Source organism: Podarcis muralis, chromosome 7, assembly GCF_964188315.1.
Source record: "Podarcis muralis chromosome 7, rPodMur119.hap1.1, whole genome shotgun sequence".
NCBI classification, from domain to species: Eukaryota; Metazoa; Chordata; class Lepidosauria; order Squamata; family Lacertidae; genus Podarcis; species Podarcis muralis.
In genome coordinates, this window is record NC_135661.1 from 58,440,475 (window position 1) to 58,454,222 (window position 13,748).

Consider the following 13,748-nt stretch of genomic DNA (forward strand, 5'->3'; position numbering starts at 1 on the left):
TGTGAATAATTTTAAATTGGGTTTTATAAACAAGGCTCATAGGAATAATAAATGATACAAATAAATAGACCACATCTTCTCATGGCATTTGTAGCACAATAAATTTGCAGTAATATCTACAACATATGGTGCATTATTAGTGGTCAATGTACAAGTTATTGGTTCTGGAGTTGGTTTAAACAAAAACAAAGGTGAAACAGAATAGAACAGAGTTAACAGATAACATTCAGCATCACACAGCTAGACACCGAATCGGGAGTTCTTGCAGTTGTGCTTAGATTAAGTATGAGTGATAGTCATTGATGAACATGGGAGGCGGGTTCAGAGTGAAGATAATAATTCATCAACTAGATTGGGCTAAAATGCTGATGGGGAGGGTCATTCATTTTCTGGAATACTGGCATATGTTGTGAAATTAAACCACACTGGGGCAAAGCCATCTTTCTTGATCTGTCCATATGTTAACTATAGTTTATTTGTTACTCTCTCAAGGAGGGCTGTTTCCCAAACTGTTTTGTACCAATTGTCTATTGTTGTGATCACCAGTTTCTGTTAACTATAAAGAAATAGGGTGTGTGGAGTGAGAGAGAGCTCTCCTCTTGTCCATGCTCCTAACCTGGTCCTTCTTTCTCATGAGAGCAAGAAGTGCGGGGAGGGAGTTACATGTCACTCATTCTTCCTACCACAAATAGTGTCTCTTTCTGACCAATTCTTAAGTCTCTCAACAATCCATTCCTGACTTTAACCAATTTAACCAGTTCTTCCATATTCTTTAAAAAATAAAACAACACAAAATAAAATAAAAGGCAGCCCAACCTAACTGCAGAACTCCTCTTTCTACCCAACTTATTTGGCCAAAGACCATAAAAGCAAGGTCAAGACTAGGCACAATGTATTCTAACCCATCCCACAAGTCCTTTCACAGCGAAGTTCTTCTGGATCTGTGGGTAATGACAACACTGTGATACAAAGAGGGAGGGGAGCCAAATGGAAAGACTTTGCAAAATGAGAACGGCCTCAACCTACTTGATCTGCTCTGGGGTTCCTCCTGATGTTGCATTTGTGATTGCCCAAGCAGCTTCTTTTCTTGTGCGAAATTCAGCCTTCTGCAAGATCTCGATCAGCACTGGGAAAATGTTGGCATCTATGACTGCCTGCAGGGGGAATGTGAAAAAGAGAACAGTGAGTCCTTCTCCTGCAAGAAGGAACTCCTGCCATCCGTATTGATGGGACAGTTCAATCATTCCATCAGCTTCCCTTTATATGGGCTTACTCTCCCCAAACTGGATTCTGGCTGATGTCTCTTCCCTAGATTTGCTTAGGCTCAGGCAAAGCTTTCCTTATAGCAGCCTGGCAGTATTGTCAGATAACTTTCTTTAAACCACTGCCCTTTGTGCAGTTATCACTAGCTACTGTTGGAAAGTTAGAGAAGTTTCCAACAACAATTTGCCACTTGGCAAAGGAAGGGAGGATGGAAAGGGAGCTGCTGCCGTTTCAGAAAATTAGGTTCTCGCTGGCACTCAACAAATGAGTCCCACAGCTCTTTAGATTCAGGCTTTCAAAAATTCTAGCAAGAAATTCTGGAGAACGTCACATGTCATTTCATTAAGTTTTGGGGTCTTTAATACTTTGAGTTGGTGTGTGGGGAACCTCCAGATATTGCTGAACTACATCCCCCATCAGCCCAGCAAACATGGCCCATGGCTAGGGATGATGGGAATTGTACTTCACCAACATCTGGAAAGCACCAGGTTCCCCACACTTGACTCAGAAGGTAGCTACTCAATTTCTGCTACAGGCTTTGCAAACCCATCTTTTGAAAAGGAGCATTTGGTTTCAGGTCAAATGATCGGGAAAGCATGTGATGGAAGGTTCCCGGGTATATCAAATGAATTAAGATGCAATTTGGGGAGTATATGTTCTGAGGGGAAAAACAGATCCTGCTGCAGGTGATTGCTGTAGAAATCATTTGCTACCTTCAAAAAATGCTACAATTCCTTATGAACATCAGTCATTGTCCAAGCCATGCAGCCAAGAGCATTTTGTTTGCTTTGACTACTATCATTTCTGCAGTATTATTCAAGGAGAACAAGTCTCAGAACACTTCTACTTAGGAGATGCAATCCAAAAGCAGGCAGGCAGACTTGTACATCTGCTTGGTCCAGAATAATTTCATTCTTTTGAAGAAGCTTTCACATTCCGAAGTATTTTTGCTTTAGCAGTAAGAAACTGCCTACTTATTTCCATCCTTACAATTTGTAAAAGTTGTAGCAGCAAGATTAATATAAATCTCCCACCGAACAGCTTTCCCCTCCCTGCAATATTCCCAGGCTTGTACCATGAAGTACCATAACAGTATGGCTGCCACACCCCAGGGCTGGCTTTCTCAGGCACCTGCTAAGGTCAATACTCCAGCAGTGGCCTGCTGTCAACTGCTACAGCCTTCTGGCCCTGATCTACCTCGCCACAGCGACCTGCACACCCTCTCCCTGAAAGCAGGTAGGTGAACAAGCAGTAGTGGCGACAAGGAGGAGAGGATCCCCTTGCCCCAAGGGCTGACCACAAATGCAGTGCTGGCACCGTTATTGCATCAGCACCCAGGTACCCAACAGGGAGACTGCTTGAGAAACAGCGAATTATGTATGCCCCTCCCATGCCATCTCTCCCATCACATTACCAGAGTAAAAGACCCAAAAGGTCTGCTGCCCTTTGAGTCAAAGGAAGCTGTACCTGTATCTGAGCACTGTTCCCCGCTGTGACGTTGGAGATCGTCCAGCAAGCTTCTTTCCGGATAGACTCTTTGGAACTGCTGAGTAGATGAAGGAGACAAGGCAAAGCTGAGCAATTCAGGATCACCTGAAAAGGGGAAGTTGAAGAGGCGCTTGTTAGAGAGAGCTGCTCCTACCCAAAAGAAGAGCACCAAGCTCTTTCTCTCTAGCTATCTTGAAAAGTCTCTGTTTTTGTTACAATTCACAGTGGCAAGAAACAATCCGGCTTTCCGTGTATGACTGCAAATCCACCCCCACCCCCCAAATGAAGCCAGTGTTTGCTTTGATGACACTTTCACATCTTCTCCCAAAAGCCTAACAGAAATGCATCTTCCAGAACCAGCCCTCTGCAGTGGTTGTAGGTTCCCGTATCCTGAATTTGGGATGGCCCCATTTAACTCTTATTCCCAAGGTCACCTGGGTCTGGATGTCATCCCCCGTCACAATGTTGCCAACAGCTCGCAAAGCTGGGGAGGCCACCTTGTAATCACTGTGCCTGCCAGGAGAAGAAGAAAAGGAAAAGATGCCCACCTTATTACCCAGCAGAAGGAACACCCCAATCCCTATCTCAATGCTTCACTCCTCTTGGCACTGGCTATGGTCTACCATTTTGAGTGTGGTACTGCTGCGCTACTTAAGACATCTACTTTATTTTATTTATTTCATAAGATTTATGCACTACTTAATTGTTTGTAAAAAAAACAACAACCAAAGAAAAATTATGGTGCTGTTCACATTATCCCACCTATTTATTCCATTTTAAATCCAGTGTATGCACACACACATATGCAGGGGCTGGTGCCATTCCATGCTTCCTATGTCAGAAGGTCTCAGTACCTGAATGGTAGCCACTCTAGCCATAATAATGGTCAATATTAATTCCATATGCTACTTTTGTAAAACTTCCAAAGGGTGCCAACATTTCTCTCAGGCCAACATATAACTAAAATTGTGACACACATATCCCTGCCATGTAAGAGATATGTCCTCCTATAAATCCCAGCTAGAGAGAGGAGGCAACTCTGCTATTACACACACACACACACACACACACACACAACATCCTTCAGAGGCTGGACACTTACATCAGCAGTTCCACCAGTCGCCGACACACCCCTGAATCTATTACAGCCTGGATTTTCTCATTGGGGCCATCCGACAGGTAGGAGAGAGCCCAGCATGCATCCGCCAGCAAGTCTGAGTCACTGCTGAAGAGTAAGCGTGACAAGACTGGCAAACACGACGACACCTACCAAGAAGCACAATCATAAGGGAAAGATAGTAAGATCCCAAGAGAGGCAGAATGACAAATAAGCCCATGACCAATTGGGGTTGGGGACCAGGACAAGTTGCAAGCATTGAAGGAGAATGCCTGAATGCCTGTCAATTGCAATTCCAAACTCTTGTCCAACTTGACTCATAACATAAAAATCCATTTTGGGAAGGCGGGGAGGGATTGTTTGAACCAATGGCCCAAGCTACAAATCCGCCCCCTTCATTTCCCTTACCCTGACTTGGGGCTGTTGCTCACAATCACTCTGCTTACTGGAGAGCACAGCAGTGTCACAATTGGATGTCCATGTAGAAGAAGCTCATGGTGGGCTATTCCTGGCATGCTCATTACTTCACACAAAACCCAGGGTTAGTAGTGGATATTTTTGCCAAGGGCCAACCCTGAAACTTTCTTCCAGGTGTAGTAGTTTCTTACTACTACAGGATTAGACTTTTCGTCCCCACACATTACAAAATATGAAGCATGTGGGTGGAGTGTGGTTGTGGGCATCTACTTCAAATGGTATAGTCTAGAGTTCTATGACATCATTCTGTGGAAGGTGCCAAGGCAGAGGCCACACTTTTATATCTCACCTTCTCAAATTCAGGGGGTGGATTTTTCCCTCTGCACAAGTTTGACAAGGCCCAGACAGCATTTCGTGTCATTGTCAACCTGGTGGATTTTGTGAGGAGTCTGGAAAACAGGCAAATTATACTTTATATAAATATTACATTGCTAAATATAAATGTAGAGATTACAATTGTTTGTTCTTACAGTCATCATTTTTATCAGTTAAAACTCTTCTAATCCTTAAGTACTTTTCCTTTCAGTGACAGCTTGAATTCAAGCTGAACTGCAAAAGTAGAAAAGGAGAATCTGAAACACACCCAGACCTTTCTGGTCTGTTTAAAGGAAAGTTGGGTTACCTCAACCCAAAATGCCTATGATGCCACAATGATCACTTTCAAGATACATCTTATTCCGCAACATCAAGTTTTATCCTGCCTTTTCTCCCACCTACTCAGGGCAGCTTATGTGGGGTATCCTATTTTAACATTTGTAATTGACAAGTGGGCTATCCCACCCAACTATCTTGCAGCCAGCTAGCTGTCAAACACTTGGGAACTGCAGTGCAAGGGGCTTTGCAAAGTGCTGAGCACAGGACTGGCAAAGCTAGGTGATTGAGTTCCCCCCAGGTAAGTCTACCACACAGCAGATCCAGCCACATCTCTATCTGCCCCACACCAGCATCAGATGTGACATCAGGTGGGGGGCAAGTAAGCAAGATTTGGAGGTGGGGGGAGGGAGGCCATCTTGTGAGCCAAACTGCAAATTCTGCCAGGCCACATTTGTCCCATGGGCTGGAGATTCCCCAACCATGACTTAGGAGATATTGCTTAGGCTGAGAGAACTGGATCATGGTCTGTTCTGCTTGAGGGCTTCCCATAAGCATCTGGATGATCTGTGAGAACGGAACACTGGAGATGTGTTTGAGTTGATCCAGCAGGACTGCTCTTATGTCACCTAGCAAATTTAAATGACCAAATGGAAACCTGAATCTATTAGCCTCTCTGTTGCTCAACTAAACATGCTTGTTTATTACATTTATATCCCACCTTTCCTTCAAGGAGCTCAAGGTGGCATATAAAGTTTTCCTCCTCCCCCATTTTAGTCTCATAACAGCCCTGTGAGATAGGTTAGGCCAAGAGTGTGAATGACCCAAGGTCACTGAGGGATGAGTGGGAATATGAAACCTTGTCTCCCAGGTCCTAGTCTTAACCTATCTATTCATTCAATCAATCAATCAATCAATCAATCAATCAATCAATCAATAATTTTTAAAAATTGTATACCACCCTTAGAGCTCAGGGCGGTTCACAATATAAAACTGGCTCTCATCCACGTTCTGATCTTCATCCACCATTCCATCTTCCTTCATTATCAGGAAGGAAGGAAGCCCTTGCACATTCTTCCCTGAGCAGAGATCTTTCCCACGCATCCCTCCTCAGGTGAGCCACATCACTAGCATCATGCTAAACCACCATGGGCTTCTTGCAATCTGGCCTTCACAAGGTGGGTCACACCAAAAATACCTACAGGGTTGTTTAAAGCTATTGGAGTGATAAGCTGCATGTTACTAAGAAAAATGAGTCTCCATGCTGGACCTCTAGCCAGTCTGGTCTGGGGAGAAGTCTCCTCCAGACTCCAAATATGGTGATCAATTTGATCCTACTCAAGAGAAAAATCCCACTGGGTCTTCCCAGGGCAGTTTCATGCCACCTAACAAAATCATTACGTCCATGGCTGTAGAATGGAAACAAAGGAACACACGCACACAGGCATTGCCAAGGAGCACCCGAAGTCGGAGTTTCATGCAACAGCTACTCACAACAACAAGGGAGGGAGGATGCCACAGTTGAGGACGTAATCACGGCAGGCAGAACTGTCTCCAGCAATGTTCCCCAGTGCCCAAACAGCCTGGAAGAAGAACAGGAGCTTCAGCACTCAGTCATTGAATGGAGAGGGAATGGTGGAGCAGGAATCCCTGGGCCCCCTCAAAGAATCCAATAACTTGTGGCAACTTTCAGCTATTTGTCATTTTTGCAATTAAAACGTAGCAAAGCTTTTTTTCCTGAGAGTTTCTGCACACACCAATGTGGGCAGCTGTTAATTGCTGTAGGGAGCTACTGCCAAATGTTTGGTTGAAATCAGTGTAAAATGCATCCCTAGCTTTCTGATCTTGCTCTCCCTACTTTGAATCATTGACCCACAGCGATTCAAGCTCCTATGTTCCCTTGCTGCCCCATTCCCGTTCTTGCCAACTGCTCTTGAGCATGCCTACAAAGCACTAATGCCACCACAGGCCCTGCCCACTGCTCTGAGCAGTCAGGATGCTTTTGTTATTACTATTTATTAAATTTATATACCACCCTTCATCAAGAGACCACAAGGCAGTTTACACACACACAAACACACATCGCATTACAAGGCCATAGACTGATTAACAGCCCAAGGCCTGGTTGAAAAGGAATGCTAATGATATGTAACTAAGGCACCTGGCAAGCCTCCCTGGAAAAAGCATTCCACAAATGGGGAGCCACCACAGAAAAGTCCCATTCTCATGTTGCCACTCTCTGGGCCTCCTGTGGACGGAGCACATGAAGAATGGTATCAGATATTGACTGCAGGGTCTGGGTCAGTTCATACGGGGAAAGACAGTCCTTGAGCTTTCTGTGACATCACTGCAGCTTTGTCAATGACATTGAAGAGGCAGGGTAGGGGCTTCACAAGCAACAGGGAACACCCAGTTTTTCTATCATATAAAGGCTTTGCAGAAAAGAAATTATTTGGAACTGCTCTCCCACAGCTAAGCCAAAAGCTCTCCCTGAAAACACCTTACCTGCTCTTGGACATCTTCAAAATCAGAGCTCAACAATTCAATGAAGATCGGAACTGCTCCAGCTTCTATTACTATTTTGGTTTGTAGTGAAGTGCCCGAGGCAATGTTCGTTAATGCCCATGCAGCTTCAAACTGAAAAGTAACAAGCAACCAATTAAAGGAAGTCTCCAACAGAAGTACACTGTACAACAGAGCAGTGGCCCCCAAACTCCCCACCCCAGACACTTGAAAATTATTGATGGACATAGTGGACCACTTAATGGTTTTTCTGCCTGTTAGAGAAATTGCAAGGAGCTGTGCGAGAGGCTGAGTGATTTTTAATTGTCTTTTTTATTGCTTCTGTTATTTCTAATTTTGTATTTTATTGTATTACAATTCGCACACCACAAAATTCAAATCGTACTGCAATAAAATACAACACAAGCAACAAAAAAGCAATAAAAATACAATTAAAAATTCAATATTAATATTTTATACGGACATGCCATGGACCACCTGAATGAAGGACTACAGTTTGGAAATTCCTGCAACAGAGGATTCGTTGTCCTGGATTTTAGCTAAAGCAAGTCAAAACTGACTTCTCACAGAACTGTTCAGTTTGTGCCTTGAGAGAAACATTTCACAGAGCAGAGCATTTCAGAGGTTGGACCCTTCGTTGACATGCCGTGAACAGGGCTGTGGTGAAAGTTCAAAGGACTTATTCAAATTTTCTATTGGGGGTGTACAGGCAAAGTTTGGAACCCCTACTCCCCCCTTCTGCCAAAAAAACACAAGCCATTTTACTGATTCTCTGAAGATACAAAAGACACCCTCATGGAAGAAGTTTACCCATTTTAGCTGTAGTGGCTAAAGCATCACTCTTAACTTTTTAAATTTTAATTAACTTTAATTTGAGAGAGCACACCCTCCATTTTCTTTTCCCCACTATGCCCCAGATTGATGCTGTGTCTGGGACCGTGGGGGAAATGAAAGGTAGTCAAACAACAGAACCAAAGTCTATGGACATCACATGTAAATGAACTTTTATGTTATAGGTTTGTGGGCAGATGCTTAACGTTTGGTGGGAAGGAAAGTCAGACCACAGTCGCGGCTACAGTCACAAACAACCCCATGCAAAGGCACAAACACTAAGAGTGACAAGGGGGCCAATTTAATTTCCAGAGAAACAGATGACAAGCTTGTCGATAGCACTGAACACCAAATGCAAAGGAATCTCATTCTCACTTACCTGCAATGTGCAGTTTTCACTTTTTTTGAGGAACTCCACAAACCTGTCCACCACACCCTGAGTATTGATCACTTCATCTATTGGAGGATTGGGCTCTAAACAGAGGGGGAAAGACTACTGTTAACACATACCTTTTTCTCCACGACACCAGTGGTATGCTAAAATAGCACTTAGGCACTTAGTTTGTAAGCAGTTAGCACAGATAGTGATGTGAGGTGAGAATATTCTCCAGAGAATATTCTCTGCTAGAAAATTCTCCGGAGAATATTCTCCACAGCTCTCTTCAGTTTTGCCTTAAGTGTTTGTCGGACACAAAGTATGCTTTAAAAACTTTGGTTATAAAAAAAGAAGTGGAAGGTATTTTATTAAATTGTATAAAGTCCCGGATACTAGATGAGGCAGTATGTTGGCTAAGAGTACTAAAATTTCATGACCTTATTGCTCCAACAGTGAAATGGATAACATTATTAGAATCGGACACACGAAGGTTAAGTAGGGTGGTTGAGTCATTTAAAGAACTAGAAGCTCACTTTGAAAAAGTGATGCCTTTGAGCAAGAAGAGAAACAGCTGAAAGAGGCAGTTAAGAAAAGAAATGGCATTGCAGCCAATTCACCTTGCTGCAAATATCCTTCATCCCAAGTATAATGGCGTTCATTTATCACGAGATGAACAAATTCAAGGTACCGAGTTCACTGATCTCAAAATATCAGCTAGTGTACCAAATAATGCACAAGATATTTTGGCAGAGCAAGCAGCATAACGTGCTAAGGAAGATTTTTTTAGCAAGTTATATGTATTATATAATTTTCAATGCATTAAAACGAATATTCTCCATTTTAAATGAAAATTCTCTAATATTCTCATTAAACAAGAATATTCTTGAGAATATTCTCCAAAAGATTATTCTCGAGAATTTAACATCACTAAGCACAGATGCCCTTTTTATCGGTTACCATCACTGACACGAAGGCAAGATATTTGTTCCGACAGCTGAGGTTCTCAGCATTCAATGAAGGCTACACCTGGGGCAAGGAAAGATTGCGTATTGACAAGCGCCTAGCTCCTGCATGTGGTGGACAACATAGAGCTCAAGGTCAGAAATCTCACCACCAGGCCATCCATATTTTCAAGACTCTTATATTCTAAATTAAAATGGCCGTTGCATTAATAATATAGCATAAGAACGTCAGAAGAGCCCATATAGTCCAGCATCAGGTTCTCCAAGTGGCAGTGGAATACCTAAGGGAATCTTGCAAGCAAGACACTGGTGCAATAGCACTCTCTCCTCACTTGCTATTCCCAGGAACTGATAAACAGAGGCATACTAGAGACAGAACATAGCTTTATCCTCCATGAATTTGTCTAATCCTCTTTTAAAGCCATCAAGATATGAAACAGATCCCACAATTTAATTATGCACTATGTGCATAGGTACTTTCTCTCAATGACTCACACCCCTTAATCATTCAACATTCAGCTTCATTGAATGGTCAAGGTTTTAATGTTATGAAAGACAGCAAAAAACTCACTTTTCTACCCACTTTCTCTATACCATACATAGGTCTACAGACCTCTGATATCACTCCTTGCTCATCTATTCTCTACAAATGCTGCAACCTTTCCTCATTGGAAATCAGGGTTGCTCTTTTTGTAAACTTTTCCAGCTCTACAATATCCTTTCTGAGGTGAGACAACCAGAATTGTATACAGTATGCCAAGTACAGTCACACCATAAGATTTGTATAACAGCATTATGACATTGTCACTTTTATTTTCAATCCCTTTCCTAAGGATCATTAAAATGGAACTTGACTTTTTCACAGCTGCCACTCACAAGGTTGACATTTTCATCAACTGATCCACTATGGCACCAGTTCAGGCCCTATGTGTATATATGTGATTTAACCCTATGTTCAGGTTTGTTTAAAACCATCTGTTTTCTTCATAAGAAGCTCTTCAAATTAGGGCCAACAGGGCACACATACATCCATAGGCACTGTTGGAAACGGTCAAGAAATGGTTTAAAAATCTAAAAACACCATCTCTCATTCCAAGAACAATCAGGGTTGAAAGGTTATCAATATTCCAACCCCATGTTTGTATATCCCCCCTTTTTTTAAATGATATTTATTAAAAGTTTAACAATTACAGAAAAAGAAAAAAAGAGACAATAAAAAGTTATAATACAATACATAAAAAAATAAAAAACAGAATAAAAAACAATACAGCACAGCGATAAAAAAACAACAAAAACATTTAAAAACAAAAACATTTAAAAACACATCCAGTACTTCCATGTCTTTGTCTTTCATTTACTTGTTTCATCGACCTCCTCACACCTCCCTTTTTTTGTATTCTAATTCAATTTAGCTGTTTCAGCAAATCCTTTCCATCTTTCTCAATTTTTGTTCAATAAATTACCTTAACCCAATCTGACCTTAAATTTTACACTTTGGCCCATTAACAATCCATTTTTACTTAATTCTTTATAACATTTCTGCTAAAACCATGTAACATCATTCCAGCATCCTTCTAACATTCATTAATCGTATATCCCCATTCTTAACTTATTATACTTCACCTATTCCGTCCACTTTCATTTACGAATTTTTTCATAAGTTTCTGGCAAACTATTTAAGCAATTAAAGCATCTTGAGGTCAACCAAACAAACAAAATACACACAACATTCCTACAATTTCTATTTACAATAGAAAATTCTAAATAGCTATATTTACCTTTTGAAAGCAGTTTCCTGAAGCGCTGGGTAGTTAGTAGCTGAAGATCAGGGTCCTCGGAGAACAGCATTTCCACCATCTCCCTTGTGATTACACCTTCCTGAAAAAAAGCCCATGTATAACAGTCCTAAGGCTAGCTCTTCAAAGCAATGCCCAAATCTAACAGTTCTTCAGATGAGAAACTACCAAACTGGACCTAAGAACATGCAGGCTTAGATCTTGTAAGGTCCTTTTATTTCATTTTTAATTAATAAACCAGGTCCTCATCTTACACCTCTGCAAAAAAACTAAAAAGGAACAGCAGAGAGTAAATTAAGTTACTTAAAACAGTTCTTCATTTCTGTACTAGAAAGATTATAGTGGTATAAGCCAAAGCACAATAAATGTCATTAGATGGGAATATGACACAGCTTCTGAGACTACTTACCCCACCTGTGGTAGAACTGACAAATGAGTCTACATGAGGACTGTCAGACATAGCAGCATCTTCATTAATTAGCTCCACATTTCTTCGTTTAAAGAGCTGAAATGGAAAATGGATATGTATCAAATCAATGGCAAACAAAAATGCCAAATGTTGGGCATAAGCAAATGCTTTCAGGTCACTGAAGTCCCCTTCACTCTTTGAAAGCAGGGTTCTATTTGTTCCCATCAGCATTTAAGATTCATCAGTCATGAAATCCTCTTGTGAGGATTCTTCACTTCTAAGAAATCAAGAGTTCTAGGACACAAATTCTATAATAGTGCAGTATGACTGAAGAGGAGTGTGTGCACTGCTGGCAATAAACAACAATAAACAACCCTTTTCAATCATCCAAAGCACTGTTTACTTCAGCTGCAGTTAGCTTAGCAAGAGACACAGCACATCCTGGCTTGCTACTCGTTCCTCAAGCCTCACGATCTACAATTTCAGAGGGGTATAATTTGTGGTTTGCCTCCCTCCCCTGCTGCCCCCTCCCCAAATCCAATTTGCAGAACCACATCTTCTGAAACAGCTATAGAACAACACTAATTGCAAGGGCCACAAAACTCCTCATCAGGAAACACTGGTGCCTTACACAGTGTTCAAGTTGTTGAACACGGTGTAAAGGCACTGTCTAGAAATTTAGTTTATTTGCATTTTACTGAAACTCCATATAAGGGCATTTTTGAGATACAAGTGGGAGATCAAGAACAGTAGTTTTGTTTATTAAAAGGAAAGGCTCTCTAGTACTTCCTCTTATTACCTGTTATGGTAGCATACCAGATCAAAGACAGCACCAGGTAATGCATGTGTCCACTAATTAAAACTGGAACCCACCCACCTACCTGCAACTTTAAGCTGTCAAGTGGTTAGGTCAATTCAGACCCCAATGTTTTATTATCCATTTTGTTGTTCTGCCAGCTGCCTAGGAACCACATAGCCAGTGATGGCAATGACCAAAGAATCATTTACACAAGAAGTTGAAACTCATCTGTCTCCTACACTCTAAAAACACAGAGCACAGCCAGAAGTAGAAACTATCAGCCTGGGCCATATTTCTGGTCAACCTACATGCCCTGCTCACCATCCACACAGGAGTTACCTGCTGCTCCCGCTTCTGTTTGCGTAGCTGTATCCCTTCTTCTTCTCTCCTCCGGCGCATTTCCTCGGGGTTCAGTGCCTTGTTTTTGTAGCTCTTCATTCTGTAATTGTTCTCTTTTGCTGGGCTCGCCATGGTTTCTAACAGCGGAAGAAAAGAAGAGGTAATTTTTACTCCATTTCTTTGGGCAACCAAAAGAAAACAGGCATTGTCCTCAAACGTAGGCACTGTTTTCAACACTTGCCAAATGGTACCAACAATCTATTTGCAGATGAGGAATATATCATGAAGTGAGTCGGGACATTGCATGGATAAGGCTCCCTATGCTCTATTCCAAAGTATGGCTGGGAAAGACTCCTTACTGAAACCCTGGACCACTGCTGCCAATCAGTGTAGACAATACTGGGCTAGATGGAGCAATGGACTGAATCAGGATAGGCAGCTGCCTATGCCTTAAACACCCACAAAACTCTAGCTTTTTAAAAATTTCTCCTATAGGAAGGTGTACACACACACACACACACACACACACCCCACAATATCTAAGAGCAATGAGCCCAGAAGAGAAAATGAGTAGCAGTTCATCTCTTTTTATTTTTATTTTCTTTCCTTTTTTTTTTTTTGCCATATAAACCTGCAGATTTTATTTTCCAGCAGATGGTATGTGTGGGTGAATGTTCTCGGCATGTAATCCACCCCACTACTGTCCATTTAATTAAGTGCCAGATAATGTCAAGATGACATACAGCTTCAAGGACTTTTTCTCTTTGATGGTGGAGC

The 13,748-nt window shown here is 41.8% G+C and overlaps 1 protein-coding gene across 1 annotated transcript in view; it reads right to left on the minus strand.

Annotated features, from left to right (window-relative positions):
* Window positions 1–13,748, minus strand: part of KPNA6 (karyopherin subunit alpha 6) — a 31,421-nt gene that overhangs the window by 3,703 nt on the left and 13,970 nt on the right. Inside the window, exons 2-12 of the mRNA XM_077931848.1 lie at window positions 12,972–13,108; window positions 11,834–11,929; window positions 11,407–11,506; window positions 8,670–8,764; window positions 7,442–7,573; window positions 6,431–6,519; window positions 4,635–4,734; window positions 3,854–4,017; window positions 3,186–3,264; window positions 2,731–2,856; window positions 1,027–1,154 (exon numbers count right to left, since the gene is read on the minus strand). Coding sequence (XP_077787974.1) covers window positions 1,027–1,154; window positions 2,731–2,856; window positions 3,186–3,264; window positions 3,854–4,017; window positions 4,635–4,734; window positions 6,431–6,519; window positions 7,442–7,573; window positions 8,670–8,764; window positions 11,407–11,506; window positions 11,834–11,929; window positions 12,972–13,108 — 1,246 coding nt within the window. The remainder of the gene's footprint in view (window positions 1–1,026; window positions 1,155–2,730; window positions 2,857–3,185; window positions 3,265–3,853; window positions 4,018–4,634; window positions 4,735–6,430; window positions 6,520–7,441; window positions 7,574–8,669; window positions 8,765–11,406; window positions 11,507–11,833; window positions 11,930–12,971; window positions 13,109–13,748) is intronic.